The sequence below is a fragment of the Electrona antarctica genome, assembly GCF_951216825.1.
Source record: "Electrona antarctica genome assembly, chromosome: 10".
NCBI lineage: Eukaryota > Metazoa > Chordata > Actinopteri > Myctophiformes > Myctophidae > Electrona > Electrona antarctica.
This window is the reverse complement of record NC_136791.1, coordinates 40,128,772-40,148,771: the sequence shown is the minus strand read 5'-3', so window position 1 is coordinate 40,148,771 and position 20,000 is coordinate 40,128,772. Positions and strand designations below refer to the sequence as shown.

The window sequence follows — 20,000 nt, the reverse complement described above, 5'->3', positions numbered from 1 at the left end:
GACCATGCCCTCCATGCATACGCACACACACACTTGCGTGCACGCACGCACACACACACAATCACGCTCACACACAGACCGGCTTCCCTTCAATCCCTGATTGATTCACTTCCCTCTGACCCTCACCAAACCCCCCCCCCCCCCTCCCCCGCCCCCGCTCCTCCAGCTAGTTGTGAAGATGCCACTGTCATGGCCGATCAGCAGGGCCAAGCCCACAGTTGTGCCCGTGGCAGTTTGTCCTGGTGCGTTGGGACGGCTGCAGCCAGGCCAGCTAGCCCTGTGTGTGTGTGTGTGTGTGTGTGTGTGTGTGTGTGTGTGTGTGTGTGTGTGTGTGTGTGTGTGTGTGTGTGTGTGTGTGTGTGTGTGTGTGTGTGTGTGTGTGTGTGTGTGTGTGTGTGTGTGTGTGTGTGTGTGTGTGTGTGTGTGTGTGTGTGGTATGCATGTATGCATGTCTGCCCTCGGTCACAGACTGGCCAACCCACTTAATGAGGCCGTGCTTGCGGAAAACAGTCACAGAACAAATGGCTGCTCAGCTGTACTGTGTACAGTATGGCCATTGGGTTGCTGGGTGACTAGCTGTATGACTGAATGGCTTACTGTATGACTGTCTGGTTGACTGGTTGACTGGCTGGCTGGTTGACTGGCTGACTGGTTGACTGGTTGACTGGCTGGCTGGCTGGTTGACTGGTTGACTGGCTGACTGGCTGACTGGCTGGCTGGCTGGCTGGCTGGTTGACTGGTTGACTGGTTGACTGGTTGACTGGCTGGCTGGCTGGTTGACTGGCTGACTGGTTGACTGGTTGACTGGCTGACTGGTTGACTGGCTGACTGGCTGGTTGACTGGCTGACTGGCTGGCTGGTTGACTGGCTGACTGGTTGACTGACTGGCTGACTGGCTGGCTGGTTGACTGGCTGACTGGTTGACTGGCTGGCCGACTGGCTGACTGGCTGGCTGGTTGACTGGCTGACTGGCTGGCTGGTTGACTGGCTGACTGGTTGACTGGCTGGCCGACTGGCCGACTGGCTGGCTGGTTGACTGGCTGACTGGTTGACTGGTTGACTGGCTGGCTGGCTGTCTGGCTTGACATTGAAGGGACATTTACGTCAGATGTAGACGAACAAATCGGCGAACCAATCACTTAAATTCAGTTGTTCATGAGATGATGTATGATGATGTATAATGAATAAGAGCTCTCAGAGTAAACCACCGCTTTGGCTATTTGAATATAGCGGATCTACAAGCATACAACGTGCATCGCGACATGTTTGTAGATCTGTTCAATATTTAACAACTTTTTCGCAGAATTAGGGAGGCCGGGGTGTGTACAGTAGCCTACATCTATCTTTCATCTTTGATGTGGCGTTCATCTGTCTATCTGGGTGCATGGATGACTGACTGCTCATCGATTAACAGCTGTGTTTTAGCACTCTCTTCTCTCACACTCGTGTCCTCTTCTAACCATTATCTTCTCTTCCTTCAGTGCCTCAATCCTCCACCTCTCCCTCTCTCCCTCTTTTATCCACTCTCACTCAATATTCCATCGTCTCTCTTTTCCCCCTGCCCCTCTCCCTCTCTCCCTCTCCCTCCCTCTCTCTCCCTCTACCTCCCTCTCCCTCTACCTCTCTCTCCCTCTACCTCCCTCTCCCTCTACCTCTCTCTCCCTCTACCTTTCTCTCTCTCCTTTGACTGTCTGGAAGCTGAGGTAACACCACTGACATTTCCCCAATATGGGGAAATGTCTCACTCACTCACTCACTCACTCACTCACTCACTCACTCACTCACTCACTCACTCACTCACTCACCTTCTCTTCTCTTCTCTCCTCTCCTCTTCTCTTCTCTTCTCTTCTCTTCTCTTCTCTTCTCTTCTCTTCTCTTCTCTTCTCTTCTCTTCTCTTCTCTTCTCTTCTCTTCTCTTCTCTTCTCTTCCTCTCCTCTTCTCTTCCTCTCCTCTCCTCTCCTCAGTGGAGATTTGTGAAAGACAGAAATTAGACCCCAGACCTTGTTGATACAATTGGGATCAAATTGCAGCAAAAATGGAAATTCTGATCAAATTGATGCCCCCAGACGCCTTCTCCCACACACATCAGACACAGGATTTACAGTCTTAGGTAGGAGTATTATGGCAGGGAGACGTCATGACTTTAATGTGTTTGAACAATGAATTTGATTTGATGCTTTCTCACAGTCGTTCATCAGTAAAAAAATAAAGAAAAAAAATATAGAAAATATTTTAGTTGCTCTCCTTCCACTCTTTCTTTTCTATGCTCAATATCTCTCTCTCTCTCTCTCTCTCGCTCTCTCTCTCTCTCTCTCTCTCTCTCTCTCTCTCTCTCTCTCTCTTTCTCTGCTTCCTGTCTCATTTTTCTCACACTCCCCTTCTCTCATTTCCCATCTCTCCCCTCTGCTCAGTATTTCTCACCTCTCCCGGGTCTGGCCTGCCTCTCTCTCTCTCTCTCTCTCTCTCTCTCTCTCTCTCTCTCTCTCTCCCCCTCTTTATCTCTCTCTCTCGCACAATCTCACTCACTCGCTCACTAGCTCACTCACTCAGTCACTCACGCTCAAACTCACTCATACACACACACACACACACACACACACACACACACACACACACACACACACACACACACACACACACACACACACACACACACACACACACACACACACACACACACACACAGACGGTCCTGGTACTCCTGGCGTTTGCTTCTGTTTTCCCAACTCACATGGGACGAGCCCCTGGGTTTGTTATTGTAGGCTTTGCTGAACATGAGCTGGTCTTTACACCGGATTGAAAGCATTTGCTTCCAATGAAAATCTGGTCTAAGATTACAGCTCCGCTCTGCTCTCCCCTCTGCCTCAAACACACACACACACACACGCACACACACACCGAGTGAATAAAATAGAGATGGAGGGGGTGGGATGGACGGAAGCGGAGAGTAAAAGAGATGGAGAGAGTGCGAGAGATTGAGGGAGGTGTAGAAAAACAGAGTGAGTGAGGTGAGAAAGAGAGAGGCAGGCCGTATAGGCTGGATTTATACTCAGTCGGGTGCCTGTGTTGCGCGTCTGAAGATAGCCGATCTACAAGCTCAACACATTGTTATGTGAATGTGTGAAGAAATGTATTTCCTGTCCTGGTATAGTATTGAAAGAAAATGAAACATAACATACCTGGTGTAACAAGTGGATATATTTGTTAAAATATGGTTGAATATTTGACCCATGAATACGGAAATAATGTGTTTTGTGTAGTTCAACCATAGTCATTCGTTTTCTGTTGACAAGGTTTGATCATAGAGGGAGCTGTGGGGGAAAAAGCATATTATCAATAGTTCCAGGAAGTGAAGTACCAGGAACAGCTAGAAAAAGTACAGGAAGTGAGGCGGCCAAAGTTTGGTCAAAGAACAATTCTGAGGGTTTAGTTCTGAATCCATTCAGAGCTTTTGGACAAAGGGGAACCTGCTGTGGTCTCCTGACTTGAAAGTTGGGTGAGGAATATACTTTTTTCTCCTCATCATCTCCTGATCGGATCGATTGCATCATCAGAGATTGATTTTTTTTTTTACATTTGTACTGAAACCTATTCATTGTTCGATTGAATTGAATTATTGTTTTGTTTGACTAAGTATAAGTCAGATAAAGATATTGCAACTTAATTTCAAAAGCAACAGTTTTGTGTTTTCCTTTTGTTCTGCAACACAGTTTGGTTAAACTTCTGACACCAGTACAGGACCTTTATTTCTGTTGGGTCTTTAACATAACTCAGACATACCATTTTATATTCTGATTGTTCTACCCTGGGAGTCCCCGGCCGGACCCCACTGAGAAGCCCTGCCGTACAGAGTGGGCTGTGTTTAGCCCTGAAACAGTAGGCAGGACTAACGGCCTCGTTAAGCCCCGGCTGCGTTGGTCTGGGCCTAATGATGTAATTGAAACTAGCCATGTGAGTGTGTTTTTATGCCGGTGTGGGGGAGGGGCAGGGACATTAGCAACGTGGCTGTGCACGTACAGCTGGCATAGGGTTCTGAGCATGTGCGTTTGACTTGTGAAAGGCTCTGTGTGTCTCTTGGTCTCTGTGTGTGTGTGTGCGTGTCTGTGTGTGTGTGTGTGTGTGTGTGTGTGTGTGTGCGTGTGTGTGTGCGTGTGTGCGCGCGCGTGCTGAGGAGTATTATTGATACTGTATGCATATGTGCTGTTTGAGTGCATAAGCACACGTGTGTGTGTTTGAGTGTATGTATACGCGTTAACGTGTATATACGTATTATGTGTTAATGTGTATGTGCACGTGTGTGTGTGTGCGTGCGCGTGTGCGGCCGTCGTTCATTCCTATACCCTCACCACTTCACAGAGTGGCTGCTTCATTAAAAAGCCTTCAATATGTCTGCATATGCATCTCCTTCTGCCAGCCGAGTCAGAGAGACAGAGATGGTGGGAGAGAGAGAGAGAGAGATAGAGAGAGAGAGAGATGAGGAAGAAGAGGTAGAGATGGGGAGAAAAGTCAGAGGGAGAAAAGAAAAGCAAGAAATGAGAGAGAGAGAGAGAGGGGGGGGGGGGGGAATTGAGAGATGGAGAGAGAGATCCATCCAGGAATGTTTCATATGGATTGGAGAGAGGCTGCCTCTCTACTAATGGTGTATATAATTCAGGTGCCCTCCAGGCATGCTTTCAGGAATTCTTTTGCCTGAGGTAATGGGGAGCAAAGGCCTGGGTTTTAGACCCTTGATTATTCCATTGATGCGGCAGGCTGGAAAAAAGTCATCTCCAACCGGATTAGCGCCAACATCCCCATTAATTATCGATGAACCGGGGCTTAGGTGTAGCTAGGTGCTGGGTGTCGCCCTCTGCGAGTTAACCGAGGTAGCGGAAAAGGCTGATCCAAACGCAGTTTTCCAGTCCCGACGCACTGAATAGACCCAGCAGCTTTAGAAGTGCTTTGTGTGTAATCAATAAATAACTGGATCCAATTCTGAGCGCTGCTTTAGCAGCCCCCCCCCCCCCCCCCCACACACACACACACCCCCCACACCCCTATCCTTCCCACGTCTTGCCAGCTGAGCGAGGCGCGGGGGACAAAAGTGAGTTATCGTGCCATTGAAATTTCCAGCGTTGAGGGGCTGCCACTTGTTTACCTCGCTTCATGTTTCATTTATTATCGTTTTTTTCCCCAAAGACGGGCTGGCTCTTTGGGAAAAAAGGGCTAGGTTTCTGAATAATGATAATAACAATTAGCTTTGCATGACCTTAAATGGTGGTGGTAGTGTCTGAGAGAGGGGGGGGTTCTCTTCATTGGAGCTGGGCAGAAAGCGTACAGTATAATTGGGAGTTTTGAAAACGGATGCTGTGTGTATGCTGTGTTCCGTGTTTGAATGCAGCGGGGGAGAGCGAGAGCGACAGGCGGAGAAAAGGCCTCCTCGGAGCATCTTTTTGCCTTTTGCGTTCACCCCCCCACCCCTCGGTGCTCAAACACACTAAGCTGTCTCAGTGTTTCCCTTAGGTGAGGTTAGACGGTCTCAAATAGAGCCTTATCGAAGCCCTACAGGTTGCTGTAAGCACCCGCCGAATGGCATTGTTATGAAAAGCAGCTAGCTTTGTTAGCGCTGTTTGTGTCTCCGACTCCAAGCACCCCCCCCCACCCGCACCACCTTTTCCTTTGCTGACCCCCCCCACCCCCACCCGATGCTCTTAACCTCCCCTTTTGTAGCGCTGTGTAACTCTTCCACCCCAGGTAAAACGGCGTAAAGCGTCGGGCTTGACGCTTCAATAACTATTTCCCCCTCAGGATAATAAAGACTTAAATCCCTCTGTCATTTTCAATTCTGCGCGGGCTGGGATGGGAGAGTGGGGAAATGCGACCTTACAAGTCCTTTGTGCTTCCTTCCCCCCACCGCTCTCTCTCTCGACGAGATGCCGGAGCTCGCCGTGTTTTCGGCAGCAGTGGGGGAATCGAAAAATGAAAGGCAGGGTTATTTATAAAATAAAAAATAAAAAAAAGGATTAAAAATGAATGGGGTTTCTCTGGTGCTGCAGGTTTCCAGCCATTCTCTGCACCCCCCCCCCCCCCCCATTGTTGTGCTTCTATAGCCTTAATGTCTGCGCGTACAAAGCCCCCCTTGAATTCCTTTGGAAATCATATTTATTCCCTTTGAAACGCTGAGGCACATGAACCGCTCCGGAAAGTAAACAAACAAACGGCGGCGTCTAATCTCCCGCTCTTTTTTCTCTCTCTCTCCCCCCCCCCCCCCCCCCCCCCTCCTCCCCTCCCGTCACGTGACACACCAGGTGACGGCCTGGACAACAGCGTGGCCTCGCCCAGCACGGGGGACGACGACGACCCCGACAAGGAGAAGAAGCGCAACAAGAAGCGAGGCATCTTTCCCAAGGTGGCCACCAACATCATGAGGGCCTGGCTCTTCCAGCATCTAACAGTGAGTCTCATGGATTCAAAAGTTCTCGTCGCCACGACTGATTCCAGTCATTTGGATTCCGTAGAAGTCAGCATGTCTTCTATAGAAGTGTGTCCTGCACCGAAAATAGATTATCTACAAGATACAAAGCTTGTAGATATAATAGCCTATTTTTGGTTATTAGTTATTTCAGTCTTCCAGAAAACAACGGCAACATTTTCGTGTCGTGAGATCACTTTTATCCATGTGAGTCTAATGACTTCCGGGTCACACGTGTGTGTGTATGTGTGATCGGTCTGAGCCATAGGCTCTCTCTCGCTCTCTGACACACACACACACACACACACACACACACACACACACGCACACACACACACACACACACACACACACACACACACACACACACACACACACACACAATATATATATTTTGTCACATGGCGCTGTTGCTTACTGAAAACCAGTCATTTTCGGCAAGTATAAGTTGGGCTCTACTCACACAGACTTCTATACGCATGCACGCACGCACGCACGCACACACGCAGTCCCACACACACACACACACACACACACCACCAGCTCCCTTCTCATCTATACAATTCCTCCCAGCTCGCACGGCCGGCGGGACACATCAAAGAGCGGGCTCTGTGTAATCTACCGGCCATCTCTCTCCAGCGCTGCGCTCTCTCACTCCTCGCCTGGTGAAACCCAATAAGCTTGAAGCCCGAGAAACGCGCCATCGGCCATAAATGCCGCACACAGATAGATGAACATTATTAAAAACCAATCTGTCATTATTTATCAGGCGACTGGGATTCCGCGAAGGCCTGTGGTTTTTTAACTTTACCCTTGACTTATCGGCGAGTATACCAGTACTATTCTGTGCATGCTTGTGGCAGTATAGAGAGTGTTGTTGTGAATTGTTTGGAAAAAAGCAAGCGTGGGAAAATAGCTTTGACACAACTTGTGGGCACTGTTCCTGACCATGGTGACCGTTGAAGATGGAAGTTAGGTTGAGGATGAGAGTTAAAGGGCTTTCCACACCTAGCTATAGCTATAACTATAAAGATAATCATTTTAAAGATGGAGTGCCGTGATTTTGTTCTCCCCTAAAACATGATCATCAGGTACTATGACTTTACTAGGAGAAAGACACACCCACTAGTTCATTATGTATACTGTATTTCAGGTGGGTGGTGATTCACCTGAACTGAAGCCACACCCACAGCTGTCGTATGATAAAGGGGGAGGGGTTAGAGGAGGGGATGATATTGTGATGTCACTGTCATTGTCATTTCGATTGGGCCTTTTGACTCAAAGGCTTTCAGCTTTCAGGAAGAAACCTATAGATTATGATTCTATAACCACCCCTGGGGGTCTATTAAAGTGATGTTAACTCCATAGACACATACAAAACTGAAAAAGTACAAAAATCACGGCACTCCAGTAATAATTCTAACTCAAGTGGATGACAGTGGGAACACTTTAGTTACTAGTTAACTTTGTAGAACAACTTCAGATCGACAAGCATTGTGAGCTTGTAGATCTGCCATTTTCAAAATATTTGTAATACATTTGAAAACTTGAAATGGGACATTCTGCATAGTGAGTACTTTCTACTTTTGGTATTTGAAGTACATTTAGATACCAACACTTTTGTACTTTTACTCAAGTCATTTTATAATTCTGGACTTTTACTTGTAACGGACTAGTTTTACTTTGCAGTATTGATACGTTCACAACGTTTGAGTACTTTTCCCACCACTGCTGGGGTTGTATTGAAGTGGTATAGCAGCAGTCTCACAACTGACGGGCCCTACTTCTCACTTCCTCTTCTCCCTCTCACCGCAGAGGCAATGCGATCCCGATGCGCCGGCGACACACGTGCACTTATCTCCAATAAATCAGCGGGGAGTAAAATCAAGTCACACCTCGCTCTTTGTGTGCGCTTGCAACATATGTCATGCACGGGGAAGCGCAATGGCAGTTTACAGGAAATGCATACGAACAGAAATGCATGCAAATTCTTCAATGGGATGAGATGGCATAGATGGAAGGTTATTAATTCCAGATGGGCGAGCGGGGGTGCTGATTCAATTGTTTCTGCAGCCGAGGAAAAGTGTGAAACGGAATGGTTTTTAAAGATACATATAATTTCTGCAAATGAAGGAATACAGAACAGGTGTTAAATGTAATTGGAAGTGACAGTAACCTGAGTAAATGTCGTCTGTTCGCGTAAAACAGTGATCCATATTAGACATTCCAGGTTTGAAGGCTCATATTAGATTGATTCTGATTCTGTCAGTCCTACATATGAGATAATGAGTTTATAATTAGATCCCCCATGGTCTTAAGTGTAAAGTCAGACATAATATCACTCTATGGCTATATGCACCTGCACGCACACACACACACACACACACACACACACACACACACACACACACACACACACACACACACACACACACACACACACACACACACACGTAGACTCTGTGCCGCCTCTTAGAAACCGCCTCTTTTCCAAGCCGCGCTACACCTAAACCCAAAACACACACAAAACTGGTTGACATAGCCCCACAACGACCCCCACCCCCTCCCGTGCTTTCGAAGCCTTACAGGAAAGGTGTTTGAACGATGTACACATCCTGAATGTGGAAATTCAGGTCACACACTACTCTTCTGCACACACAGAAGACACACACCCAGACACACACACACACACACACACACACACACACACACACACACACACACACACACACACACACACACACACACACACACACACACGTATACACATACAGTAACAAAACCTTCAGTTTTGTAGTACACCTTGGGTTGTGTTTAGGCTTCGGTAACGTTGGATCTCAAACAGAGGGAAGGGCTTAAGATGGGGGGAGAGAGAAAGGACAATGGATGATGGATGATGGCGACGAGAACTTTTGAATCCATGAGACTCACTGTTAGATGCTGCAGGCCCTCATGATGTTGGTGGCCTCCTTGGGAAAGATGCCTTGGATGATGGCCCACAGAAGCAGGCAGATGGATGGATGGATGGATGGATGGATGGATGGATGGATGGATGGATGGATGGATGGATGGATGGATGGATGGATGGATAGATAGATGATAAAGCCACAGAAGCAGATGGATGGATGGATGGATATATGGATGGATGGATAGATAGATGATAAAGCCACAGAGAGGCAGAAGGGCTGTGGGAGAGGCTTCAAACAGCCACATGTGCCTTTCAGCCGGTGCTGGTCTGATCACACAGAGCCATGAGATACACCATCTGATGAAGAGCCGTGAGGCTCCAAACGTCATGTCCACTATAGTGTAATAATAATAATAATAATAATATCTGGGATTTATATAGCGCTTTTCTTAACACTCAAAGACGCTTTACATGTGTTGGGGCCAGGGGGGGAACAAGAAAAGGACAACTTTATTAGAAAAAACAATTAAAAGAATAAAACCAATAAAACAGTGCATATAACAAGTTTTAAAAACACATCAGCTTGGAAATGCGATGGTGAACAGGTGGGTTTTTAGTGCAGATTTGAAGGTGGGAAGTGAGGGGGCATCTCTGATGTGTTTGGGGAGAGCGTTCCAGAGGGTAGGGGCGGCCACAGAGAAGGCCCTGTCGCCCCAGGTTTTCCGTTTGATCCTTTTAGGGACCTCAAGGAGGCCGGCGTCGCTGGACCTGAGGGAGCGGGATGGGGCGTGTGGCTTGAGGAGATCGGAGAGGTAGGGGGGAGCCAGGTTGTGCAGTGATTTGTAGGTGGTGAGGAGTAATTTGAAGTCGATGCGTTGTTTGACGGGGAGCCAGTGGACGGGGAGCCAGTGGAGTGTAAGGAACCTTAATGAAACGTCATGTCCACTATGGTGTAAGGAACCTTAATGAATACATATTTTAAGCTTTGGAGCTTTTCCAGTGTGCGGACCATATCTTTATTCTACTATTAACCTCGGCTCGGCACCTGGTGTTTAGTTAGTGGATGTGCGTGCTCTATTGTATTGTCCTCCGATCTACCATACAGTACACACATATACGTCAGCTGCTTTCTGTTTGAAACGTGGAGCGAGAGCCTGGCCTTTTGGAGATAGACGCCACACACGCCGATTAGAGACACATGATGCAACTGTAGTATGCATGCATTCATATACTGTACAGATGCTGCACACACGGTAACATCCCAAGTGTTTCATTTCAAACAGAGAGTGTGCAAATGTAGCCAAATGGACCCCATTTGGTTACATTTGTGCGTTCTCTGAGGTACAAATGGCTAAGATGGCTATACACAGGAGAAATATAAACTGTCAATCTAGAATAGAATACAATGCAATGCAATAAAATAGTGGTTCCAAAACGGTGTGCCAGATGTGTGTTGGGCCTGTGTGACAAGCACACATAATATATAACTATACAAAAAGTTCTGAATTACTTTTACGATATCAATACTTAGTTTGAACTTCTTTTCCAATACGAAGGCAAATACTGTACATTAAAAATGAATGTACTTTATATGTATTTACATATTGCATATCAGTTATTATGTTATAGGTGAACATTTTAAATACAATTTGATTTCCACGATTTCTTTTTTTTTTTTTAATTTTTTGACATTTTGAAAATATTTGCTTTTTTTGGAAATGTTTTTAGAAAATTTAGGAATTAAAACATAAAAGGACCTATAAATATCTGTCCTCGACCCAGTGTTTGGGAACCAGTGGTGGAGGTAGTGTGGAGACTGGAAGCAGACTCGGTACAGCGGGACTGTAATGGAGGTGGAGGAGACTGTAAGGAGGACTCAGTACAGCGGGACTGTAATGTAGGTGGAGGAGACTGTAAGGAGACTCAGTGCAGAGGGACTGTAATGGAGGTGGAGGAGACTGCAGGACTCAGTACAGAGGGACTGTAATGGAGGTGGAGGAGACTGTAAGGAGGACTCAGTACAGAGGGACTGTAATGGAGGTGGAGGAGACTGTAAGGAGGACTCAGTACAGAGGGACTGTAATGGAGGTGGAGGAGACTGTAAGGAGGACTCAGTGCAGAGGGACTGTAATGGAGGTGGAGGAGACTGTAAGGAGGACTCAGTGCAGAGGGACTGTAATGTAGGTGGAGGAGACTGTAAGGAGGACTCAGTGCAGAGGGACTGTATGGAGGTGGAGGAGACTGTAAGGAGACTCAGTGCAGAGGGACTGTATGGAGGTGGAGGAGACTGTAAGGAGACTCAGTGCAGAGGGACTGTATGGAGGTGGAGGAGACTGTAAGGAGACTCAGTACAGAGGGACTGTATGGAGGTGGAGGAGACTGTAAGGAGGACTCAGTGCAGAGGGACTTTAATGGAGGTGGAGGAGACTGTAAGGAGGACTCAGTGCAGAGGGACTGTAATGGAGGTGGAGGAGACTGTAAGGAGGACTCAGTGCAGAGGGACTGTAATGGAGGTGGAGGAGACTGTAAGGAGGACTCAGTGCAGAGGGACTTTAATGGAGGTGGAGGAGACTGTAAGGAGGACTCAGTACAGAGGGACTGTATGGAGGTGGAGGAGACTGTAAGGAGGACTCAGTGCAGAGGGACTGTATGGAGGTGGAGGAGACTGTAAGGAGACTCAGTGCAGAGGGACTGTATGGAGGTGGAGGAGACTGTAAGGAGGACTCAGTACAGAGGGACTGTATGGAGGTGGAGGAGACTGTAAGGAGGACTCAGTACAGAGGGACTGTAATGGAGGTGGAGGAGACTGTAAGGAGGACTCAGTGCAGAGGGACTGTAATGGAGGTGGAGGAGACTGTAAGGAGGACTCAGTGCAGAGGGACTGTAATGTAGGTGGAGGAGACTGTAAGGAGGACTCAGTACAGAGGGACTGTATGGAGGTGGTGGAGACTGTAAGGAGGACTCAGTACAGAGGGACTGTATGGAGGTGGTGGAGACTGTAAGGAGGACTCAGTACAGAGGGACTGTATGGAGGTGGTGGAGACTGTAAGGAGACTCAGTACAGAGTGACTGTAATGGAGGTGGAGGAGACTGCAGGACTCAGTGCAGAGGGACTGTAATGGAGGTGGAGGAGACTGTAAGGAGGACTCAGTACAGAGGGACTGTATGGAGGTGGTGGAGACTGTAAGGAGGACTCAGTACAGAGGGACTGTAATGGAGGTGGAGGAGACTGCAGGACTCAGTAAGGAGGGGAGGAACACAGATAACCCACAGGGACGATGAGCGAGTACACCACACGAGGATGTTAGATATTAACGCTGCATGTGCGACAATGGCGACGTCACTCGGGCCTGTTTTGGAAATGTGTTTTGGAGACACTGTTGTCATCGCTGGGGACGTTTTTGCGGTGTTCCGTTGTTGCGCTGACTGGGAAATTGCTGAATTCTCGAGGGTGGAAGCCACAGTGCCATGTAAATGGATGTAGGGAACATTCTTGTGTCCCTCAAATGACAATCCACCGTGTTAATTAAATGGTAACTTTGACAGTTTAAAAGGAAAAGTGTATTTAAGTAAGACACAGATTTTGCTGCGTGTAGAAAAACCATCCGAGAGTAAAGGTAGGAAAGTTACTATATGAACTATATTTTCATAGCACTTTTCAATCCAGATCAAAGTTCTTTACACACACAGCATACAGTATATATAGGCAACGAGGCATAGCAATGCAGAAGCATATAACATTTTCAAGTTGACATGGACAGAGGGGCCATAGTAGTGCATTCTGGGATGATGAGGACACACGCACCACGGCTGGCTGACTTCTCTCCCAACACGCCCAATGACCTCACCGTCCTCGTACGCTTGTTGACAGCATCAGCGCGGGTCAAGTGCATCACAAGGATTTGGCCCGGCCGACTTGGACAGGCCAAAAGACTTGATAGGCCAATGGGAGCCGGGTGTCAATTGGAGCAGCGGGGTGCCACGTAGTGTCGATGTGGAAATCACATCACCGTCCCAATATGACGCACCGCCCTAGAGTGTTTGCATTCGTTCCGCAATGCAGTTAACCCATTTAGACCTGAGGTCGATTCTATAAATGTCTTCTAAATCCTGACAGTTTTTTGAAAAACATATGTTTCTATATCAGTGGTTCTCAAACTATTTCATGTCGAGGTTCAAGGTTCTTTATTATTTGTCTCCCGAGGAAGACATTTGTCTTAGACAAAGGGCCCGCATAAGCGTGGCCCTTATGCCCATGTCGCCGCAGAGCAGCGCCAATACATCTTTCTTCTAAGAAAGGACTAAAATTATAGCTCCTCCTATGTCCAGCTTTTGGTGTGTGTAACCCAAATTTTGTCCTAACACAAACATTAAATGCCATTGACATGGATAGTTTTGAGTGTTTGTGCAAACACAAACATTGCGTAAGGTGACGAAGGTGAGGACGCAAATTCTGCAAACACAAACATTGCGTAAGGTGACGAAGGTGAGGACGCAAATTCTGATTTGCCGGAATGAGATGATGTATGATGATAAGAGCGCCCCTCAGTTCACACGGGTGTGATTTAAAAAAAAAATATATAAATATATTATTAGTGTGGTTGCCCAAAGGGCAAACAGACTATAGTTATTGTCACACTTTCTTATTTTCCCTTTTCCGGAGTAACCTACCTAACTTCCGCTGTGATTGGCCGAGCTTTGCATAACGTTCGTAGTACCTAATTGGCTGTTGTTGGTTACGTAACCAATCTATGTTTTACAATCGTTTATAAAGACATAAATTCCCTTACAGGGGCAGAAGACCAAACTATTCAAGCGTTACATTTTCAAATTAGGGAGGGGCCTATAGCGACTGCGGCAACCACACTTTGCAATCTTTCAAAAATTGCGACTTTTCTAGTTATTATTATTATTATTACTTTACATGGCATGCAATAGCAGGCATTAAAGCCAAAACCAAAGTTAATCAGTGGGAGGCCAGTGCATATTTGCGGCTTTTAAAACAACAGAGCCTCTGAAGAAGAACTAACGACCACTTATCATTATGCTCTGTCTGTCCTATTGTGTTGTTGGAATCCACCCCCCCCTCCTCTCCTTTGTTAACCCCCCTGGTGTTCACCCTCTTTTTGCACAAATGGTATTTTCTTGTTTAATTTAACAAGAAATGAGTAGTAAATGAAAGCTCGGGCCTCTAATCCCTAGCGCTCTCCCCCGTTCCCATATGAAAAGCCAATTTGTGAAATTATGTGATAGAGTAATTAGATGGAATCCACCCCCCCCCCCCACCTTTGTAGATTGTTGCCACACCGTGTGTGTGTGTGTGTGTGTGTGTGTGTGTGTGTGTGTGTGTGTGTGTGTGTGTGTGTGTGTGTGTGTGTGTGTGTGTGTGTGTGTGTGTGTGTGTGTGTGTGTGTGTGTGTGTGTGTGTGTCAATTCAACTCAGCGATCATGCGACGTGTGAGCCTGCATGGCTATTTTCGGACGATAAATAAATCACGGTGTACACAGGATTTATCACTCAGGATTTTAATTTATGCGCTGGTAACGCAATGAGTTAAATTAACACTTAGCAGTTTACTGGGTACGAGAGTGCACAGAAAGGGAGGGCAGAGGGTGTGGTGCTTGAAGTGTATATATATATTTTTTCTTTTTTCCACAGTATACGTACTGTGTACACACACACACACACACACACACACACACACACACACACACACACACACACACACACACACACACACACACACACAAATGAGCATGTTGGCTCTCTCCCGCTGGCTCTGGTTCTCTCCTATTTGTACACAGATCCAGTGTAATGAAGGGGAGCTGCGATAGCAGCTCGTAAAAAAATCAAGCTAGGAGAAAAAGCCAAAACCACAAACCCTCAGCGAGCCCCTTTTTTTCACCTCCTCCCCTCAGAGCGTGTAAAAAAGCACAGAGAGAGAGAATATAAAATATAAGAAAAAAAAAACAACAACTGGGAGGCATAATCCCCCCGTTAATACAATTAGAGTGCAATTTGGCTGCTCGCGCGCCGCAGATGTATACCAGGGCTGGGGGAGCCGGGGGAGCGGGCACGTTGTGGCCCTCCTGGAAACATTTTAACACACACCGGCATACAGCCGGGGTAGGTGGGTTGGTGGTGGGTGTGTTTTTGGTTGCTGGTGTGTGTGTGTGTGTGTGTGTGGAGATATTTTGAGCAGAAACAGGTGTGAAAACCGATATAATTCATTTCTGCGCCGGCTGAGGCGCTGGGGAGGCCAGGGACCCCACATCAGTGGTGCTGTGGATGTGGTCACGCCGGACCAGTGTTTCTCAAACGGTTTCATTTCAAGGACTCAACAGTTTGATGTGCATTAGTTGGGCCACAGTCGGGCCTCCCGGTTGATACTTAAAAGAAGAAAATCTCCGGGACTCCAAATCTAAATCTGTGAAGTATTGTAACGTAACTCCTGACACTGTCCAACTTTATACCAAATGGACCGGTCGTAGTTACAGACCCAGATACGGGTCCATTTGGTTCCTAACTTTCAGTCAATTAGCTTGAGAACCTTTCCGCTAAAGCCTGTGACTGTGTGGAATATGGGGGGGGGGTGCTTATAGTTGAGGGATAACATGAGTTTTCCCTAAATGCTGGTGGTTAGGGTTGTATGGGAATGTGACATAAGAACAGCCCACAACAGGACTAGGATAGAGTAGAATAGAATGGGATTGACATGAAAATACCTCGATTGTCCAATTGTTGGAAAACTGTGTGGCTTGTGTAAATTGCTGTTTTACATGTGTGTTTGGCTGTTTGCAAGTACACACACACACGCACACACACACGCACACACACACACACACACACACACACACACACACACACACACACACACACACACACACACACACACACACACACACGAAGGTGAAACAAAACACACACACACAAAAAAACCTAAACTTTGGGGGGAGGTCATAGTTCAGGCCAGGCTCAGACGCCATTACTCATGTGCTGTTTATTAGCAGAGCTCCGTACATGTCAACGCTCTCATGGACAACAACAACAGGCCTACCGCCGTGCCCATCCACACCCAGCCGGCTTCTCATTGGTCAACCGCTACGGCATGACCCTGCTTCACCCCCCCCACCCCACCCATGAAGGGTGTTCGTCTGACCATCCAGTCACCCAAAAAGTACAATCAAGCTGATTATTTTATTATTTATAATGATGACAGCAGGCTTTAAGCACTTAGACCATATACTTTCTTATACCTACACCAAAAATAGCTGATCTACAAGCTTGTGGCCGATCTTATAGAGCTGATATATAGATCGCCCCCCTCCCACCATGCAACAGATTAGAATAGGAACGCCAGGATTCATGTGGTTAAAAGCGAAACAAATGAAAGCGAACAACAAACAGGAGCTCCCGAAAAAACGCCCTCAGCTGACTTCCTTTAATAACCTGCGTTTGTCAACCTTTTCATTCATAAACGGCCGTAATGTCCGCCCTGGCATCGTAATGCGATTGGGTGGCCCGCCGCGTGGCCTCATGCCTCCGATTAGCACTTAATTCAATGGAAGTGGGAAGAGCCCGAATCGGAGGCGCCACCGCATTAAAAACAGGACATCAGACCTCAGAGACGGAGCCGACGGCACTGCCAGCGGCCTGGCGTCACGCCCTCACCCAGCAGACACACAGACACACAGACAGACAGACGGACAGACAGAGACAGCTAGGACAACAACTTAGTTTGTTCTCTGAGAACATTCATTTTTTATTTAGTTTTTTCTCAGGGTGTGTGTGTGTGTGTGTGTGTGTGTGTGTGTGTGTGTGTGTGTGTGTGTGTGTGTGTGTGTGTGTGTGTGTGTGTGTGTGTGTGTGTGTGTGTGTGTGTGTGTGAGAGCTATAGAGGAGACTTTTTGAACCAATGGCTTGTCCTTATATACCCATCATTCTAGTGCTTGGTGTCAAAAACACGGCAGCTGAGTCAATCTACCCCCAGCACACACACACACACACACACACGTGCACACACGTGCACACACGCACGTGCACACATGCTCCCCCACATTACCCCACACCTTGTAATGAAAACATCATCAATTATCCCTCTTGACAGGCCCCAGGGACCAGAGGCAGACAGCTCTCTTTTTTGGGGGGGGGGGGGGGGTTCTCTTTGTGGACTGACCCCTAGACCCCCCCTCTCCCCCCCACATACAGATATACACACTCGCACGCACACGTGCACGCACCTCCTGTTGTTTACACCAACTAACAGACGTGTAACGTTTCGCACGTGACGTGTACGTTTGTGTGTGTGTTTGTTTTATATAGTGCAGACGCGCGTGTACACATGTACACATGTACACATGTACGCATGTACACATGCGTGGTTATATTAAAAGTGGGATCGGGCCGGTCAGACCGGTCCATCTGGTGGTAGAGCCGGAGGGGGGGGGGGGGGTTGTAATGGTTGAGTCCGTATGGACGAGACAGACGGAGGCCATCCCTCCTGACATACCGCTGTGAAAGGACATCTGGGTCATGATGGATGAATGGATAGATGGATAGATAGATGGATGGATTGATAGAGGGATGGAGGGAGAGATGGATTGATAGAGGGATGGAGGGAGAGATGGATTGATAGAGGGATGGATGGATTGATAGAGGGATGGATGGATTGATAGAGGAATGGATGGATAGATGGTTGGAGGGAGGGATGTATAGAGGGATGGATGGATGGATGGATGGATGGAGGGAGGGAGGGAGGGATGGAGGGAGGGATGGATAGATGGATGGAGGGAGGGATGGATAGATGGATGGAGAGAGGGATGGATAGATGGATGGATAGATGGATGGATAGATGGTTGGAGGGAGGGATGTATAGAGGGATGGATGGATGGATGGATGGATGGAGGGAGGGAGGGAGGGCTGGAGGGAGGGATGGATAGATGGATGGAGGGAGGGATGGATAGATGGATGGATAGATGAATGGAGAGAGGGATGGATAGATGGATGGATAGATGGATGGATAGATGGATGGATAGATGGATGGATAGATGGATGGAGGGAGGGATGGATAGAGGGATGGAGGGAGGGATGGATAGATGGATGGATAGATGGATGGATAGATGGATGGAGGGAGGGATGGATAGAGGGATGGAGGGAGGGATGGATAGATGGATGGATAGATGGATGGAGGGAGGGATGGATAGATGGATGGAGGGAGGGATGGATAGATGGATGGAGGGAGGGATGGATAGATGAATGGAGAGAGGGATGGATAGATGAATGGAGAGAGGGATGGATAGATGGATGGATAGATGGATGGAGGGAGGGATGTACGGACGGGTGTGCAGGGGGAAGAATGGATGATATAGACTGATAGAAGAGTGGATGCAGTGATTGATGGAACAATGGAGTGGCGGGTGGATAGATTGTTGGATAGACTGATAACGTATAGATGGAATACATTGAGTGGACGCATGCAGAGATGGAAGGACCAGTGGACTCCTGCGTCCAATCTGTTTTTTTTCCTGTCACCCCCTTTATTCCATGTTCTCCTTTTCTTCTCTTCTTGCGTTGGTTTGCCCTCCTCTCTGTAACGACCCTGAAGGGCCGTTAACTTTTAATTCACATCACCTCTCAACCTTTCCAACATGGCTGCCACGGCACAAACCCCAGATGCGTGTGTGTGTGTGTGTGTGTGGGGGGGGGGGGGGGGGGGGGGGGGGGGGGGGTCTGGCAACTGGTGATTCCTTGCAGCGCTACTGACCGACCTTGAAGCTTTGTAAAATTCTCACGTTCTCAAGGAAACATTCTGTCCGCCCCTTGACTGGGAGCAGACAGACACACACACACACACGCACACGCACACGCGCACACACACACAGTCCTACATCACTTCCCATTCAACCTAATGGGACCTATAGTTCTTAGTGTGTGTATATGGAGCACACAGAACTATTACAAAGGGTAAAAAGTGTGTCATTATAAATATCATAATACAGAGGCATTCAGGATTGTGGAAGTGTTTGTGATGGTGAGAAAACAAACCGAGCTCTTAAAAGGAACGGCAGAAGACACTAATGTATGTTATGCCCAAGACACACCCATGAATAATTCACAGACTAAATAGAACCCTTATGCCTTGTGCAGAGCTTTGAACCCAGATAGCGCTGTTTAGCTTGACAAAATTGAGCTGGTCACACCCCTAACACATTTATGCCCTGTGTTTTAGCCCACGTGCAGTGAGGCAGCAGAGATAGTGTGGTTTCCTAGCTGGTGGACAGTGAGACAGTGTGGTTTCCTATAGCTGGTGGACAGTGAGATAGTGTGGTTTTCCTAGCTGGTGGACAGTGAGACAGTGTGGTTTCCTAGCTGGTAGACAGTGAGACAGTGTGGTTTCCTATAGCTGGTGGACAGTGAGATAGTGTGGTTTCCTAGCTGGTGGACAGTGAGACAGTGTGGTTTCCTAGCTGATGGACAGTGAGATAGTTGTGGTTTCCTAGCTGGTAGAAAGTCAGACAGTGTGGTTTCCTAGCTGATGGACAGTGAGACAGTGTGGTTTCCTAGCTGGTAGACAGTGAGACAGTGTGGTTTCCTAGCTGGTAGACAGTGAGACAGTGTGGTTTCCTAGCTGGTAGACAGT

The 20,000-nt window shown here is 47.5% G+C and overlaps 1 protein-coding gene across 1 annotated transcript in view; it reads left to right on the top strand.

The window, feature by feature from the left end:
* meis1b (Meis homeobox 1 b) overlaps positions 1 to 7,121 on the top strand; it is a gene marked incomplete at its 3' end in the record, with an annotated part of 47,884 nt that extends 40,763 nt beyond the window's left edge. Inside the window, exons 8-9 of the mRNA XM_079511929.1 lie at positions 6,289 to 6,434; positions 7,026 to 7,121. Of these exons, the coding sequence (XP_079368055.1) occupies positions 6,289 to 6,434; positions 7,026 to 7,121 (242 nt within the window). The remainder of the gene's footprint in view (positions 1 to 6,288; positions 6,435 to 7,025) is intronic.
* Between the last annotated feature and the right edge of the window lie 12,879 nt (positions 7,122 to 20,000).